Below are 17388 nucleotides of genomic sequence, written 5' to 3'. Positions count from 1 at the left end.
TGGGAAATATGAGAAAAGTAACTGTAGAAAGCCAGTGTGCTCTACAGCCAGGGGTTTGAGTCCCTTCAGAAGAAATAGAAATAGTATAATTTAAAATTAACTTTAAAATAATTTTTAAATTTCCTCAAAGATAAAAACCTCTATTGATGGCACAGGTTATTCACATTGACTCTGCCATGGTTGGGGGATGGGCAAGTGAAATATTAAAAACCATTGAAAACTTCAAAGAAATAGCAGTATAGTAAGGAATATACAATAAAATCTGAGAAAAAAGTAGAAACAGAAATAAAGCTAGCTCTGAAAGCTGAAATCTGCATTCAACTTTGGGGACATTCAGCAATTCAGAAGAGATACCTAAGATGATGAACTAAGATTTTGAGAGCCTTGAGAAGTGAGAGAGACAAATATCCAAATGTATGTCTGCTCAAGATGGGATGTCTAATAACTTTTCTTATATTCTCCTGGTACCCAGCGACTTAACATTTTCAGAAGAATAGTTCACCCACGGTAAACTAGCCTTATTACAGACTTTGAGGCTTGGTTTATATCACTTGAGTAATCTGAAATTGAGATCCTGGGTTGGATAGTGTTCTTAGAAGCTAGCTTAGCAGAAGAAAAGAAAGACCCTTTCTGGAAGAAAGGTACTGTATTCTAAGCCTCAAGTTATTTCTACCTTAATTATTCAAATTCAAGCATATGATCTGCTTGAATGGCCAGGGATACAAGTAAAGAAGATCCCAGAAGCAGCCAGCACAAACAAGAAGAGAAAAAGACCTGTGTAAGGTGTTGGAATTATCTGATATAGACTATTAAACAGTGCTTACCATTTGAAGGGATAAGTCAATCTATTGAATTTCTGCAGAGAACAAGAAACTGTCAGTCGTGTCCATCTCTGTGCCCGCATGGACTATATAGCCTGTCAGGCTCCTCTGTCCATGGGATTCTCCAGGCAAAAAACTTGGAGAATTCCCTTCTCCAGGGAATCTTCTCCATCCAGAGACTGAAACCAGGTCTTCGTTGCAGGCAGATTATTTACCATCCGAGCTACCAGCAAAGCCCATATATGTATGTATGTATGTATGTATGTATGTGTGTGTGTATGATGTCTATGTATATATATAATGTATATGTATATATAATTTATGTGTGTGTGTGTATATTTATATATATATTTATCTCACATAGTAGTTTGTCCTCGAAGTACAGAGGTAATTCTTAGTACAAGCATATCTTGGAGATAACGTGGGTTCGATTCCAGACCAATGAAGTAAATATCACAGTAAAACAGTCACATGAATTTTTTGGTTTCACAGTGTTATAAAGATTATGTTTATACTACACTGTAGTCTGTTAAGTGTGCAATAGCATTGTGTTAACAATGTATTTAATTTAGCTAAAAATTATTGTATTGCTAAAAAATACTTAGCATCATCTGAGTCTTCAGCCAGTTTTAATCTTTTTACAGTAGTAACATCTGAGATTACAGATCATCATAACAAATAGAATAATAATGAAAAAGCTTGAAATATTGTGAGAATTACCAAAATGTGACAAAGAGATAAGAAGTGAGCAAATGCTGTTGGAAAAATGATGCTAATAGATTTGCTCAATACAGGGTTACCAGAAGCCTTCAATTTGTGAATAATACAATATCTGTGAAGCACAATGGAGTGAGGTGTGCCTGTATATAAAAAACTGTTAACAGATGAATTTTATACATTTGAATTAAAAACTTCTGCTCATCAAAACACACTATAATGAGAGAAGCCCTAAATGGTAGAAGATATTGCACGTATAATCAGAAATGGACTCTCCCCAGTCAGTAAGAAAAAAAAAAAAAAAAGGACTTTAAAAGGTATTTTCAGAAAAATCCCAGATGGCTCATGAACAAGACAAGATTCTTAGTGTCATTTATAATCTGAGAAATTGAAAACAGGGTCTCTATTATATGCTCTTATATACTTACAAGATTGTCAGACACTGATAAGTCTGACAGTATCAACTGTAGTGGGTATGTTGGGACCAATCAAAGTGCTAAGACTGAGAGTAAATTGGTACTTTGGAAAGCTTTTTAGCCTTACTTGGTAAAGTTGTAAATAAACACAGAAGCAAGAGAAAAACTAGGGAAACATCTTTTAAAATATACCAAGATACATGAGTGAAAATGTTTCTTACAAAATCATTTTTTTCCAAAGAGGAAGCAGCACCAATTAGGGTAAAAACTTAATGGACACAGTAAACTATAGGCTAGAGCCTAAGAATACATGAAGTGAGTTCTAAGGAATTTATGCAGAAAGGAGCATATTAAATTTACTGGAAAATCTGAAGAGATTGCTAGCATGTATGTGGAGGATAGATTAAAAGGGTCTAACACTAAGGTTACTTCTGCTGAGGATCTTTCTTAGATAAAGGTAGGTAGCATGTACATTTCAGTAAGCATAACTGTTAATGACACTATATTTTAACAGTTGTAATTTAAATATAAACATTTTTGCCACAGCTTGAAGCATTATATATTAAAACTGCTTTTTTATTTTCCATTTCAGAATAATAGTACCTTTAATCTCCTAAGGGAAATTATGATTAAGTTCACATATTTTTTTTTTATATGTTAACTTTGGAAGAAACTCATTTGTCCCTATAAAAAAAGGTGTATCTCTATCCGGGCAGGGAGAACCATCTTTGTGATGGTTATATAAAGTCTTGCTTCTAGATTGGCCTGACTCAGTCTTCTCTTGTTCTAAGAATCCATTTGATGTTGGCATTTAGTGTGTGTGTATTTTATGTTCAGTTGTCCCTAAGTTTATGAAATGTGGCTAGATGTGGCTTGGAAGGAGTAAATATGCTCTTAATTGAAATGTAACTAATTTTTTAAAATTTAAACAGTTGAACCTACTGTGAGCCTGATAAAAGGGCCAGATTCTTTAATTGATGGAGGAAATGAAACAGTAGCAGCCATTTGTATCGCAGCCACTGGAAAACCAGTTGCACATATTGATTGGGAAGGTGATCTTGGAGAAATGGAATCCACTACAACTTCTTTTCCAAATGAAACAGCAACAATTGTCAGCCAATACAAGCTTTTTCCTACCAGATTTGCCAAAGGAAGGAGAATTACTTGTGTTGTAAAACATCCAGCCTTGGAAAAGGACATCCGATATTCCTTCATATTAGATATACAGTGTAAGTAAATGATAATGTTTGCTTTTTAAACATTATGTGTTTTAATGTTATTCCTCTAACATAATTCTGTATCAAATAGTATTTAGTTTGAATATGTAGTATTCCTATGTTGTTGTAGAGTTTCCTTGTTGACAATTTTTCTTAATTAAAAAAAATTTTTTTATGGAAATTTCATTTAACCAGAACATTATTGTCAGTTTGTAAAGACAATGATTAAAGTTGCTGTCTAACCTAAAATTATTTAGCCTTGTCTTTTTTAGACTTTAAAAATAGGCTAGACTTAGGTGAATTGTGGAAATTTGTACCTCGGAATGTTCAGTACTTGGAGAAAAACAGCTGCTTCTCCAATCCAGTTAATTTAGCTGTTGTTCATTTTTATGGATGCTACCCCTGATATTTTCAGTAAGAATTTTTAATTTCCTAGATGCATTTTAATTAGCTGGAAAATTTGTTCTTTCAATATTATTTGTAGTCACATTTTGTTGATGACATTCTAAGATCCTCATAAAGGTAAAACAGTAAAGTGGTCATTGGGATAATAGTAATCTTAGATAAAATTAAAAACTGGCCCATCCTATGCTTCTTTTTTTCTCAAGAGATGCTCTCTTACATGTGTATTTATGTGGAGATATATATATATATATATATATATATATATGGATATCATATATATGATACATACGTGTATATACTTTCCCCTTTTTATAAAGTTTCTCACTTTTTATATATTCTTTGTGTAGCACTTTAAAATTTGAGCAAGAGAAATGCAGATAGCTTATAGTAAAGATAATGAAAGTTAAGTAGGTTAAAGATATATGAAAGTCTCTGAGTTCTTGTGTTATTTCCATCCATGCACAGATAATAAATCTAGCTAGGTTTTTAAAGGAGATGTTCTGTTTTTTGTTTTGTTTTTTTGATATGACATGCATGGAATTTTAATTTACACATATTCATTACACTTCGTGTGATTGTTTTGAAAACTAATTATAAGGATCTTTTTCAACATTTATAGAGTTAAACTTTATAGAGTTAAACTTGAGAAGCTATCTTATGTGGATTTTATTGCCATTGTATTCTTGAGTGCAAATACAGTCCTAGTAGTAGTCCCTTCTCTTTGTAATTTGTCAGTATCCGTGAAGGGTTGGTTACAAGACTCCTGCTTATGCCAAAATCCAGGCATGCTCCAATCCTTTATATAAAATGGGGTATATTTGCATATAATCTATACATATTCTATGTTCTTTAAATCATATGTAGATTGTTTAATACATACTACAATGTAAATGTTATGTAAATAGCTTTAAATTCAATGTAAATACTATGGAAATAATTGCTGATATGCAGCAAATTCAAGTTTTTATTTTTGAACTTTTCTAGAATTTTTTTTTTTCCTGGATATTTTTCATCCACAGTTGGTTGAATCCAGAGAAGCTGAACTCATAAAGTTGGCTGGCTGTACCTTTTCTCCTCATTTTTCTATCTTGTACATACTCTTATTCTTTTTTCTTATAAAATTTAGATTCAATTGTAAGTCCATTAATATTTTTTTATATGTGTTTTCTCTTCCCTATATCTAATAATGACTGAAATTTTCATCAATTATGTATACTATTATTTTTTGTTTGCTTAAATGCAATTTTAAAATATAAAAATATTTCTCCTGATGTAAGACTTTATAATTACGGCTTAGACTTATTGGCCTACACCTAAAATATTCTTATTCTTTCTTGCTTTTGTTAATTAGGCCCTATTAAACATGTAAACAAAGTTTGAGGAGATAAAGTCTTATATGCAAAATTCATATCTTAAAATTTAGAGGTATTCTTTGAGGATACTTTAATATCTATCTTATCCTCCATTGAAAATAAATACTCAGATATCTGTACTTTTCTTTCAGCAACATTAATTATTACCAATTTTAAATTAGAAAAAAATGTTAATTCTTGGTATTTATGAGGCAGGACTTTTAAAATTATTAAGGTAATTGTACCTTGTTTGAAGTTTAACTTTTTACCACTGTTTTTTGTAAACCTTACTGACTTCAGGCTTCCCTGCATAGTTAAAAGACTGACCTGGTCTCTCTAACTTCCCGTCTGACCTGCTTTTTGTCTAGTTTACTTGTGTAGCTCACAGAAGGTTGGAGGGTCTCTGCACCATACTTAAGTATCATTTCTTTACCTTCTCTCGTATCATTCTATATTTTTCCTTGTTAGCCCTCATAATGGATTTTTGTTAAATTTTTAAAAATATTATCTTCCCTGTTACCATTAGAATATAAGTATTATAAATACAGATTATCTATACTAAATATCTAAAACAGTGCCTGTCACTTAATAGGAGCTAAACGAATAATGGTTCAGTGAATGATTAGTATTGGAATTCACAGTTTGAAAGTATACATTTATATTGATGTTAGATGTGGATAATTACTCATTTAATTATATAGTACCTATGCTAAAAGGCCTTTGGATACATTGAATGGATAAAAGTTCATGTTTTGGAACAGTTGAGGCCTCAGAAAATTTACTTTAGTTGTAATTATAGTCTTAGAAAGTTTGTCATATCTCTCATGCCCTATGGATATTAAGTGTATGATATTATTTTAATTATAATATGACTTATCTTAATATATAATATTAATTTTAACAATATTAATAATATAACACATTGATTAAATGTATGAATATTGTATTTTATACTTTTTTATACTTAACTTGATATCTCTTAGGGCATATTTCCTTTCACATTAAACATTTCTTTAAAGACAGTTTTATGTAGTGACTTTGTGCTTAAATGCCATGTCTCATTATCAGATTACTGGATTTTCTTTGTTTATATACTTCTGTATATTTCATAATAGGACTCCTATTTTGCTTTTGGTGATTATAAGTTTATGAATATTCTTACATAGTGTCCAACATGCTTATAGTTGTCTAGTGTTTGGTGCTCATTGTCCACTCATTCCTTTATTTTAGTTACCCAGAGTTTATTGAGTTTGTTGTTGTTCAGTTGCTGAGTCACTTCCGACTCTTTGCAACCCCATGGACTGTAACAGCCTGCTGGGCTCCTCTGTCCATGAGGTAGGTTTTCCAGGCAAAAATACTGCAGTGGGTTGCCATTTCCTTCCCCAGGGGATCTTCCCGATCCAGTGATCAAACACATGTCTCCTGCTTGGCAGGCGGATTCTTTACCACTGAGCCACTTGGGATTGAATACTATATTGCTTATTTCTTATGTGTATGAGAGAAGGAAAGTACACAGCTTCTAAAGTTGTAAAGTTGTTAATACTTTATCATTGTATATTGCATCTATTGTTAACAAAAGATAATCTGCTGTATAATGCATTTATTTTATAGATGCTCCTGAGGTTTCAGTAACAGGCTATGATGGAAACTGGTTCGTAGGAAGGAAAGGTGTTAATCTCAAATGTAATGCTGATGCAAATCCACCACCCTTCAAATCTGTGTGGAGCAGGTAATAATGTTGATAGTTCTAAAGAGGAATTATTTAAAAGTCAAAAGTGTTCTTATTTGAAGTTGTTTTTATCAGTGTAATATACGATGACCATAATAGCTGGAAGTCTTTCACGTGTTTTTGGGTTTCACCTCTCCCCGCCTTCCAGTCCCCTCAATTCTGTCTCTCAGGGGGGCTACCTTGGCAACTTTAGCAATTCCTCCTGGCATTTATCATCATAGGTCTTAAACTTACTTCTTAAACTACTAATTTTTAGCACTGTCTATTGGCTTACTATAAAAATGAAAATTTAGTTTTATACCTACCTCTTCACAAACATACCCATATACATATTCCTGCCCTTTATCATCCCAGTGAAATTAAGCTAGTCTCAGTGACATTCAGTTCAGTTCAGTTCAGTTGCTCAGTCTTGTCTGACTCTTTGCGACCCCATGAATTGCAGCACGCCAGACCTCCCTGTCCATCCCAACTCCTGGAGTGACATTAAGCAGCCTTTAAATTGTGTAATCATTGCCTCCCTATAATAGGTAAATATTATTTACTGAGAACTAAGTAGTATACTAGAATTCTGTTTTATTTTTTAGAGCTGTTTGTTTTTCCTGAGGTTAATAATTCCTTCTTTTTACTTGTGTAGTTTACTGACAAGCCTTAATTCTCTTTATTTGTGAAATTTCAGACTGTTCTGCTGAGATTTCATTCTTACTTCTCAGTATTTGAAACTTCCACCCCTGCCCCTGCCCCCTCCCGCAACCCCACATTTTCAATCTAGAGAATTTGCTCTGTTACCTGTAAATTCTTTTCTCTCTCTTTCTTTCTTTTTTTTTCCCCCCTTTATTTTTTGGGTCATTTCCCCTACTGTTTTTTTTTTTTTTTTCTGTTTGCTCATACTAGAATTCCTATTTATTGTATACTAAACAGTCTTTTTCAATTTTCAAATAATTTTTGTTGTTCTCCCAAGATTTCTTTGCTTTTTTCCCACCATTGATTGAAAATTTCTTTTGAGATATTTTCAGTGTTTCTGAGAGTGTTTTCTTATTCTTTGTTCTTTTTCATAGCATCCTTTTCATCTTTTATGGATGTATCTTCTGGTTTCTAAATTGGGATACTAGAGTTATTTCCTTGGCAGAGTTTTTCTGTTTCTTACATATTGTTTCTTTTTTCTTCCAGGTTCTTTTGTTGTTGTTGTTTGGTCTTATTTTGTAGATATTTCTTGATTTTCTCAGTTGTCCATTCATTTCACAGTGATGCATTAAAATGCTGAGTGGAAACTCTGTAGTGAGGAGTATTTATTGAGTAGATTCTACTGTAGAGGAGGTTATTTCCCTGGAGAAGCTTTAGATACCACTTATTGAAGAGTGAAGTTCTTTTTTTCATGAATTAACCTTCATTATTTTGCCTAAAGCATGAATACCTGGTATCTGTGCAGAGTTGAGTGGAGTCTCTTTTTTTTTGTTTGTTTTTTCAGCTTTCAACTAATCTCCTATTTGTAGCCCTCTGCCTTACTGGCCTTCTGCAGTACAGTGGGTCAGACTCTGAATCTTTGGCTTCTTTGGGCCAAATTGGCTGCATTATTATTCATGTGCCTCCTGCAAGGACTTCTTCAGCCAAAAGCAGAGCTTTTCAACTTTGTCACTCCTGACATTTTGGGCTCAATAAATCTTTGTTGTTGGAGGCAATCTTGTGGACTATTGGGATATTTTAGTGGCATCCCTGGCCTTGCTTCTCTAGAATCAGTAGCACACACTTTCCCTACTCTGAGCTATGACCACCAAAACTGTTTCAAGGTATACAAGATATGTCCCTGGAGACAGAATTACTTCTGTCTTTATCTGTCTTCTGTCTGGGAAACACTGGCTTAATGCATATATTGTTTCCCCTATCTGTTTTCTGTCTTCTAAAAGTTTTTGATACATCTTATAAGATGAATTCTGCCTCCTTTTTCTTTCTCTTTGTTGGTCTTTAATAGTTTTTTTATTGCTTTGCTCGTGTTTTAGGTGGTATTTTGTGGGATCAGAGAAAGAATATATTTGGTTAACCTGTTGTCTTTAAGCAAAGATAAAGTTTTAAAGTATTACATTCTTCTATTTACATTTTCTCCAAAGTGGGAAGCAGGCATTGGTTAAGATGTATGATAGGGTATTTCTGACAGTCGTATACTTATGAGTTCTCATTCTAGTGTCTGTACTTGGAGCAGTCTTTTGAGTAAATCATTTAACCTTTCTGATCCTTTGTTTCCTCATTGATAATAGTACTCCACAGAGTTTTTGTGAGGGTAAAGCTGATGAATCTAAACCATGTAGTGTAGGTACAAGAGCCTGTAAGTTGTTTAGCATGTCCTTTGTTGTGAGTTTAATATTGTATTTATATTTTTCTAGCTTATTTGAATAAGCACCTTTAAAAGATTATAAGCCATTTTTATATTTCTCAGAATTAAAGGGATTAGAATTTAGGGCCCAAAGTACAGAGCTAATTGGTAAGATACATACACTTCATATTCATTCTTGTACTTCTAGAGAAAGAGTTCACCTTTTGAAAGCTGATGTTTGTAAAAGTGTTCTTTCCAAGGTCCTCTTAAGAAGAAGATATGAAGTTTTTGTTTTTTTAAATAATTTAAGAATATTACCTTTACCCTTCAATGCTAAATTAAGTCATAGCAACTCTGCTGCTGCTGCTGCTGCTAAGTAACTTCAGTCGTGTCCAACTCTGTGCGACCCCATAGACGGGCAGCCCACCAGGCTCCGCCGTCCCTGGGATTCTCCAGGCAAGAACACTGGAGTGGGTTGCCATTTCCTTCCCCAGTGCATGAAAGTGAAAAGTGAAAGTGAAGTCGCTCAGTCTTGTCCGACTCTTAGCGACCCGACTCTTAGCGACCCCATGGACTGCAGCTCACCAGGCTCCTCCATCCATGGGATTTTCCAGGCAAGAGTACTGGAGTGGGATGCCATTGCCTTCTCCACATAGCAACTCTAAAAGGTTTTATTGGTTGTTTGGATCAAAGAACAAAATCCTGTCTCTAGTGTTGATTTGTTTCTTTGTACCTTTTCAATGTTTTTTGTTCTTACTTCCTTTGTTGGTCTACTAATGTGCTTAGATCACTGAAAACAAGGACCAGATCTTTCTTACTTGTGCATTTCAGGAACACTAGCAGAGCAGAGTATGGTAAATGGTTAAGTTCTTAATAATTAAATAATGGATGACTGAGTGCATGAGTAAATGAACTTTGAAAATCTCCTTAACTCAAACTATAGTACTAGTTGAGTACCTGGGTTTACTTCACTTTTTATCCTCTTATCTTAATAAAAATAATTTATGGGCTGAAAAACACTTTCAAAATAAAGACTTAATTGGTTCCTCCTCACTCCACAGAGGGATATACCCTAACATGGAAAAATGATGTAAAACAGTTTACATTTAGTTCCATTGCAATGAATAGCTTTAGAGTTCTTACAGTGAAATATTATTCCTATTATACTTCATAGAGTAATGTGTACACCAGATAGAACCTTTTAGCCTAATTAGTATAGAAATCATTTTAAAAGAGTTATTATTGATAGCAAAGATGCCTTGGTTTTTACTGTCACAGATGCCTACTTTATGAATAAAATTATTTTGTAAGAAGACCCTTGTTGGTGTCTTAGAAGTTAACCATCTTTGGAATATAGTGCAGTGTAAATTTATTTGGTCAATATTAAATGTTACTCTTTAAATATGTTACAGAAGGTGCTAAAATATTATCATGTGCTAAAGTGATGACTTTCACTATGAAAATTATAGATACATCATGTATGGATTCATAATTCACTGAGAATTATTTTAATTCTTTTAAGACTATGGGTTTGTTTTTAAATACTTCTAATTTTCCAGTTTTCTGAATATAATTCTTTAAAAATCAATAATTTTTTTCTCTCCTTCTCTCCTATTCCCTCTAATATGTTAGCCTAGCTTCACTTATATGAATTGATATTTTGAAAGAATGGGTGTTCTAAATGGGTGTTCTTTATCTGTTGGTTCATCTCTACTAAAATGAAAATTCATAACTTACATGCTTTTATTTCATAGTGAATTTTACCTAAAGGATGCTGATTCTTTCTCTAACAACTGGAAAGTGTAATATCTTACTTAAATAGTTGTCGGTGAATAGAATCTGAAGGTATTTAATTTCATGCTTTTTAAAATCTAGGTTAGATGGACAGTGGCCTGATGGTTTATTGGCTTCAGACAACACTCTTCATTTTGTCCATCCACTGACTTTCAATTATTCTGGTGTTTATGTCTGTAAAGTGACCAATTCACTTGGCCAAAGAAGTGATCAAAAGGTCATCTATATTTCAGGTAAGTTACTATCTACTCACAAAATAAATTATGTAGATTATTTCTATAACAACAGTAATAACATAGCACTATAATGGAGGCAGTAATTTGTACTTGTGAAGATACATATTCCTCAGTGTGAGGTTTTCCAAATAATCTAAAAGAGATGTGATAAAGTAACTCTACCTGAAATTCATATATAAAGTAGCATTCCATGACTTAAAAATTGTCAAAATGTCTACACAGTAACTTCATATGCATTTTAAGACCTATGCATATAGCTGATTTTTCAGTTATAATATTACATATAGTCTGTACCTTTCTAGATTCTTTTGTATTTATACCAAAAATAAATAGGGGATTTTTTGTTTGCTTTTGGCAGCTATTCTGCACACAAGTGTCTTTAATAAATAAAATATCCATTTTGATGACCTTTCTTATTAAATATCATCATCACTCAATATGACATTATGCCTTATTGAGTTACTAAGAGGTGAAGTGGGCATGCTACTGAAAATGTGCCGATCAAATAAAATATAAGATTTTTTTCTGATTGGTCCATAAGCCACTAAGAACTTAGATTTTATGCATTTCATTTGTTTCACTGTGAATGTTTTCATCAGTTTGAGTATAAATTTGGGTTTTTACAAAACATAGTTGGAGCTAAAAATATATTTTTCCTGGGTGTGGCTATAAAAAACAAATTATCAGTGGAATGCTTATTTATAAAGGTGATATAAAAATTTTAAGCATCTCCTTCTAGACTATAAGAATGTAGTAATCTTTATTTCTAACAAATGGAAAATGAGAGGAAAAAGGAAGAGGACCTTGAGAAATACAGGTTTGTATAGTAATTTGATAACAGGTATTAAGAGTTTTATCTCTGTTCAGTCTAAAACTAAATTTTTTAAAATTGAACTATACTTAATTTACAATGTTTCAAGTGTACAGCAAAGTGATTCAGTTTTATATATGTACATACATATATTCTTTTTCAGATTCTTTTGCATGATTTTAGAGAAATTTTAAGCTTGCATTAATGTCACATTCTTTGTCCTCTGTGATCTCTTAATCTAAGAACAGTACCCCATATTATTTTGCATGGTATTTATCATAGTTTGTAGTTGTATACTTACTTATTTACCTATTATCTGTCCTCATGTTTAAACAATCTGTATTTGCTTTATTATTGTGTTCTTAGCACTTAGTGCCTGGCACATGGTAGGGACACGAGTTTTTTTTTCTTGCATGTATATCACAAGCAGATTAGAGTTTTGTGCATCTCTACCTTGTGTTTCCTGCCAGTAGCAGTGCTTTGATATAAATGTATTAGTGTATTAGTCTTATTTTCTTCCCTTAGAGGTTTTTTGTTAAAAAAGAAAAGAACTTTGAAGCCACAGGAAATTCATATTTAAAATGTAGTTACCTAAGGACTGCATACTTATTATTTCTGTTGTACAAAATTTGGTATGGGATATTACTTATAAATCCTAGGCTCAATGTGTTCTAATTTTATAATCTTTTAAATATCAAGGCTCAATTTTAGCATCTTATCAATTGGTGATTTGCCAAATTTCTATCATTGGTATTCTGGGTCCATTTCCCAGTACTGGTTACTTGTGTGTCCCACTGTCTATTAGTGATCATTAACCCCTTATGGGGGCTTCAATGGTGCCACTAGAGGTAAAGAACGCGCCTGCTAATGCAGGAGATGTAAGAGATGTGGGTTAGATTGCTGGATTGGGAAGATCACCTGTAGGAGGACATGGCAACCCATTCCAGTTTCTTGCCTGGAAAATCCCATGGTCAGAGGAACCTGGCAGGGTATAGTCCATAGGACCACAGAGTCTTACACGACTGAAACAACTTAGCACACAAACACAACCCCTTATATGTAGAAGTCCTCATCTTATGCTTTTTGCCATGAAATCTCTTCCTCTAGTAGTCTTTGTTTGTCTTTTAGTTATTGGTATCTCTGTCAGTACATTTGCTCAGGGCATGAAATCCTTTATACTTATTCTTGATTTTGATTTTTTTTCTCATACCACACCCCATCCATCAACAAATTGGTCTGAACTTTCTCATTATGTTATATACAAAACCTTACCAATTCTCTACTTCCTTTGCCAGTATTCTGGCACAAACCATCAGCAACCCTTGCTTCTCTATAGAACAGTCATTTAATATTCCTGCTCTTCCTGTCATCAATTGAGCAGCCAGATTAACCCTTTTAAAGGACATGCCGGATCACGTCAGTCCTCTACTTCAAACTTTTCACGGACTTCCCATTTTGCCCACAATGAAAACCAGATATCTACAGTGATTTGTGAGCTCTGTACATGTTCTGGTGCTAGATTATCTTTTTGGGCTCACCTCTTATTAATTGCTCTTGCTTGCTTGGCTTCAGTCATACCAGCCAGTTTGCTGTTTTTGAACACAGTAGGTACATTTCAGAGTCACTGCCTCTGCTGTTTCCACTGCTGAGAATACTCTTCAGATATATTCATACCTCTTTCCCTCACTTCCTTTAAGTGTTTGCTCATATATCACCTTCACAGCTGTATTTAAAATTGAAACTCCTCTCTTCTCACCCCTTTACTACTGTCTATCTTCCATCCCTCTCTCTGCCTTATTTTTTTCTCTGTGGTACATATTACCACGTGAGAGACTACATATTTGGTTTTATTTATATGTGTGCCTGTTTTTATCCCCACTGGAACATATGTTCTTGAATGCAAGATTTTTGTCTGCTTTAATCAATACTATATTCTGACCAATTGCAGCAATATTTAACACATAACAAGTGTTCAGGAAACTTTTGTTGCATGCATTAATACATTTAAGAAGAAAGCAATCAGGAAAGAATGAAAAATTGAGAATCTGCCTTTATGTAATTTTATCTTTTTTAACAAAAGTCCTAATGTAACACTGATGATAAACTTTACACATTTTAAAATCAACTTCTACCAAGTCTTATAAGAGTGGAAACAACATTTTGAGTAAATATGGAAAATCAAATTAATTACCACTAAATACTTCAGAAAAAGATGGCATTATATGAGATGGTTTTCTTTAAGTAATCATCAGGAATTAGACTTTACTTTTCTATCCATAGTCTTTAATACAGTATACCATGCTGAGTTTAGTTAAGTCTGCTAAGAGCTTCTTAGTTTTATCTAGTATCTTAGATATAAATTGCCTTTCCAAAATGGCTATTAAGGTCTACTAGTAGGCTTTTATCACAATAAAAGACCATAACTTACACAGTGAATGATCAGAAAGTTAGTCTTTTTTCATTGTGAGTTATATGTTCTTGTTTTTCTCCAGGACAACATTTTTATCTCAAAAGTAAAATTTATATTTTAAAATTTCATTACTGATTTTTTAAAATATTTGTAAAATGAGCATATCATATGACTGGAGACTAAAAGGTAACCCAGAATAGAATAGAATTATTAGCTCTGAGAGAAGTTATTTGAAATTTTGTTATACATTTTCCCACATTGGCATAATTTTTATCTATTCAGGATCCATGATTGCAATATACAGCTTTAGTTATTACTCATCATGGTACAATGACTTTGTCCAATACTAACTGACTGTATGAAATTGTGTTTTTCTAGTTGCTTTTGATGTGCGTTTTTTCTCTTGATACCTCTTACTTCTCTGAGAATAGAGAAGCAAATTTTCAGTATCATTTAAGTTCCCTCATGCCTTAAAAAAATCAAAGTATATTCCTGTACAGATCTTGAATTTCAAATCAAATTGATTTGATCCAGACATATTAAACACACTTAACTTAGCAGTCCTTAAATTTTAATGTTTATAGATTTTGTCTATTTAACAATTTAAGTCTGAAAGAAAAAGGAACCAATTCATTCCATTTTTAACATACTAATTATTAGGCTAAAACATACTTATAGCTACAGAGGTTTTGCTGGACTATTTGTTTTCCTATTTGGCAGGATTCAATTCGTTTGAAACGGGAAGTTGAGAAGTTGGATATGGAAAACTCAGAATCTACTAGTTTATTACATTTGTTATATATTTATTTACCACATTTAGCAAAGAATATTAAACACCTGCATTAATACAGAATGCTGCTGGGAAGGATTTCTAAACTTGATAAATAAGTAGCTGTTAGTTGCCTCATTTCACAAATATGACTCTCACTGTAATTATCTTGGAGTAGAGCAAAATTGGAAATCAGGAATAAATGTCTCATGTGAATCATCATATTTCTGTCTGTTGCTTAAGATAGAAAATATAAAGTTTAGTAAAAGTCCCTTTTTCATGGAATTTATTGATAGTGAGGCTATTCTGTTTTATCGTTTCTTTTTTCTTTTTTTAATAGTTGAGAAGATGCTAGGTTAAAAAAAGATTCTAAAACCACTGACTAAGAGTTTTAAATAGATGTTTTTTTTGGGGGGGTTACTTTTTTTTGTAGTTAGATTTTAAGAAAGCTGTATTTTGTTAAATCTCAGTTAAATAAACAGTAGATGTCCATTTGTGTTTACATAAAGAACATTGCAAGTAGGAATAAATGTTGGTGATTTTTTAAAGAATACTTCATAAAAATGTACAGTTACGTATCTTATGTTTGGTGAGAATGCAGGTATACTATTCTGAGAAAAATACCATTTCATTAAGAGCTGTCACAAACTTAGAATTTTAAATCATTAATTAGGTGATTTGTGTTTTTGTTTAAACATGCTGATGCCCATTTATTATAATACTTTTTTCTTTGGTAATCATCATAAAGACGACATTGAATACGTAAAACTTTTCCATTAGTCCTCCTCAGAAAATACATGAGTTATCTTATAAATGATTAATTTTTAATATCCTGGTTCTGTGAAGTTGGATTGGATTATATGAGGCTTTACTACTTTTATAGTGCAAATGATCCTACTGTTCCACAATTTTAAGATTGAATTTATTCAGGTAGTGATTATGTTCTCACAAATTGAAACTCTTTGTTGATTCACTTACATATACTATGATAAATAATATTCACTTCAAGGTGCTTGACTGGATTGCCTGTTATATTGGTTTACACTCATAGGAAATTACTTATAATGTACTTGTTACATTTTATACTGTACTTGCTAAATTTTTACCACATTCTGTACATATGGCATTCCGTGATGAAACCTGTTTCAGTAAGTATTTTTCTTTAGCTTGTAATTTTAGAATAACTTACCCCATGTAGATTTAGTATTTTTCTAACAATCACTTTTTAAAAGCTCTGTCAGTACCACTCATTTAAAAAATAATTATAGGAGATTATCATTTGGATCATTTTTTTTATCAATGAAGAAATTCAAGAATTTTAAACTCATCCTTTCTTCAAACTCTAGCATTTTGTGTAACATGATCTGCAAATACCACTTAATTGATAATTAACCAATCTTTATTTTTTACTATTTATGTTTAGTTGCTTTTTAATATTAATGGCTATTTACTCTATAATCTAATGGCAATACACAGGGTCATTTGCATCTAATATTTAAGTATCATTAGAATGTTCTCTCTAAAATATTAGCTGCTCTTTTTGAGACTCCATCCTAAAGCAGTGTGACATTGAATTTTGCAGATATGGTTGAAATTTCTCAAATTTCCTAAATGTTCAGATATCTTACCTGTGGGATATAGACATGATGATGATATTTTTATAACACTTTATAACATGCTTTTCTTTGTCTGTTAGTCTCATTTGATAATAGCCCATGATTGGCTAACATAGTATAAATATGTACTTTTTGTTTTTTTAATCACTAAATAATGGTATATACTGCATACATGCTTCCTAAAATTTAAAGTATTTTCTTTATTTAAGGAAAATATTTTTGAGAGAATTATTAAGCCAACAGCTTATACTATGGCCACTTAACAATCTATAGTTTTTCATTCTTTTAAAGATAAGTTCACTTCTTAATAAAGATTAACTTTATTAGGTAAAGATGGATATTAAGAAAATACACTTGAATTTTTTTCATTCTTTTACTTTATTATTCTGTTACTTCCTTTTGCTACTGTACTGGCTAAGAAAATATACATTTGAATGATTTGATTTAGTTTTTTGATAATGATAATTCTTAAGCCAGCTGTATAGTGTATATATATAACATTTAAATAATACTCTTCATTAAAAAAATATTTTTCTTAGAGTACAGTATTGTGCTTAATCTTGGAATAGAAAATTTAGGATTTACACCATGCATAATTTTTCACTTCCCTTATGTGATTGGTAACTGACTTAGTGTCGGTTTTGTTATTAAAAAATATATATATATATGTATAGAAGTATCACTACCCTCTGATCTTAAATTAAGAATGAAAAACTATTGTTACTATGAATATATTTTCATTAACTGTGCTGTCTTTTCAACTTGCTGCTGAATCAGCCTGCATTGACAT

General features: G+C 32.2%; 1 protein-coding gene across 2 annotated transcripts in view; it reads left to right on the top strand.

The window, feature by feature from the left end:
- The window catches only part of NECTIN3 (nectin cell adhesion molecule 3), a 118265-nt gene that overhangs the window by 46026 nt on the left and 54851 nt on the right, over positions 1–17388 (top strand). For both annotated transcript variants that reach the window (XM_040224926.1, XM_040224915.1), the window contains exons 3-5: positions 2887–3183; positions 6540–6657; positions 10838–10989. In XM_040224926.1, the coding sequence (XP_040080860.1) occupies positions 2887–3183; positions 6540–6657; positions 10838–10989 (567 nt within the window). The remainder of the gene's footprint in view (positions 1–2886; positions 3184–6539; positions 6658–10837; positions 10990–17388) is intronic.

This window comes from Oryx dammah, unplaced genomic scaffold, assembly GCF_014754425.2.
Source record: "Oryx dammah isolate SB20612 unplaced genomic scaffold, SCBI_Odam_1.1 HiC_scaffold_2, whole genome shotgun sequence".
NCBI lineage: Eukaryota > Metazoa > Chordata > Mammalia > Artiodactyla > Bovidae > Oryx > Oryx dammah.
The sequence above is the reverse complement of the archived record's forward strand: the minus strand, read 5'-3'. Positions and strand labels throughout refer to the sequence as shown.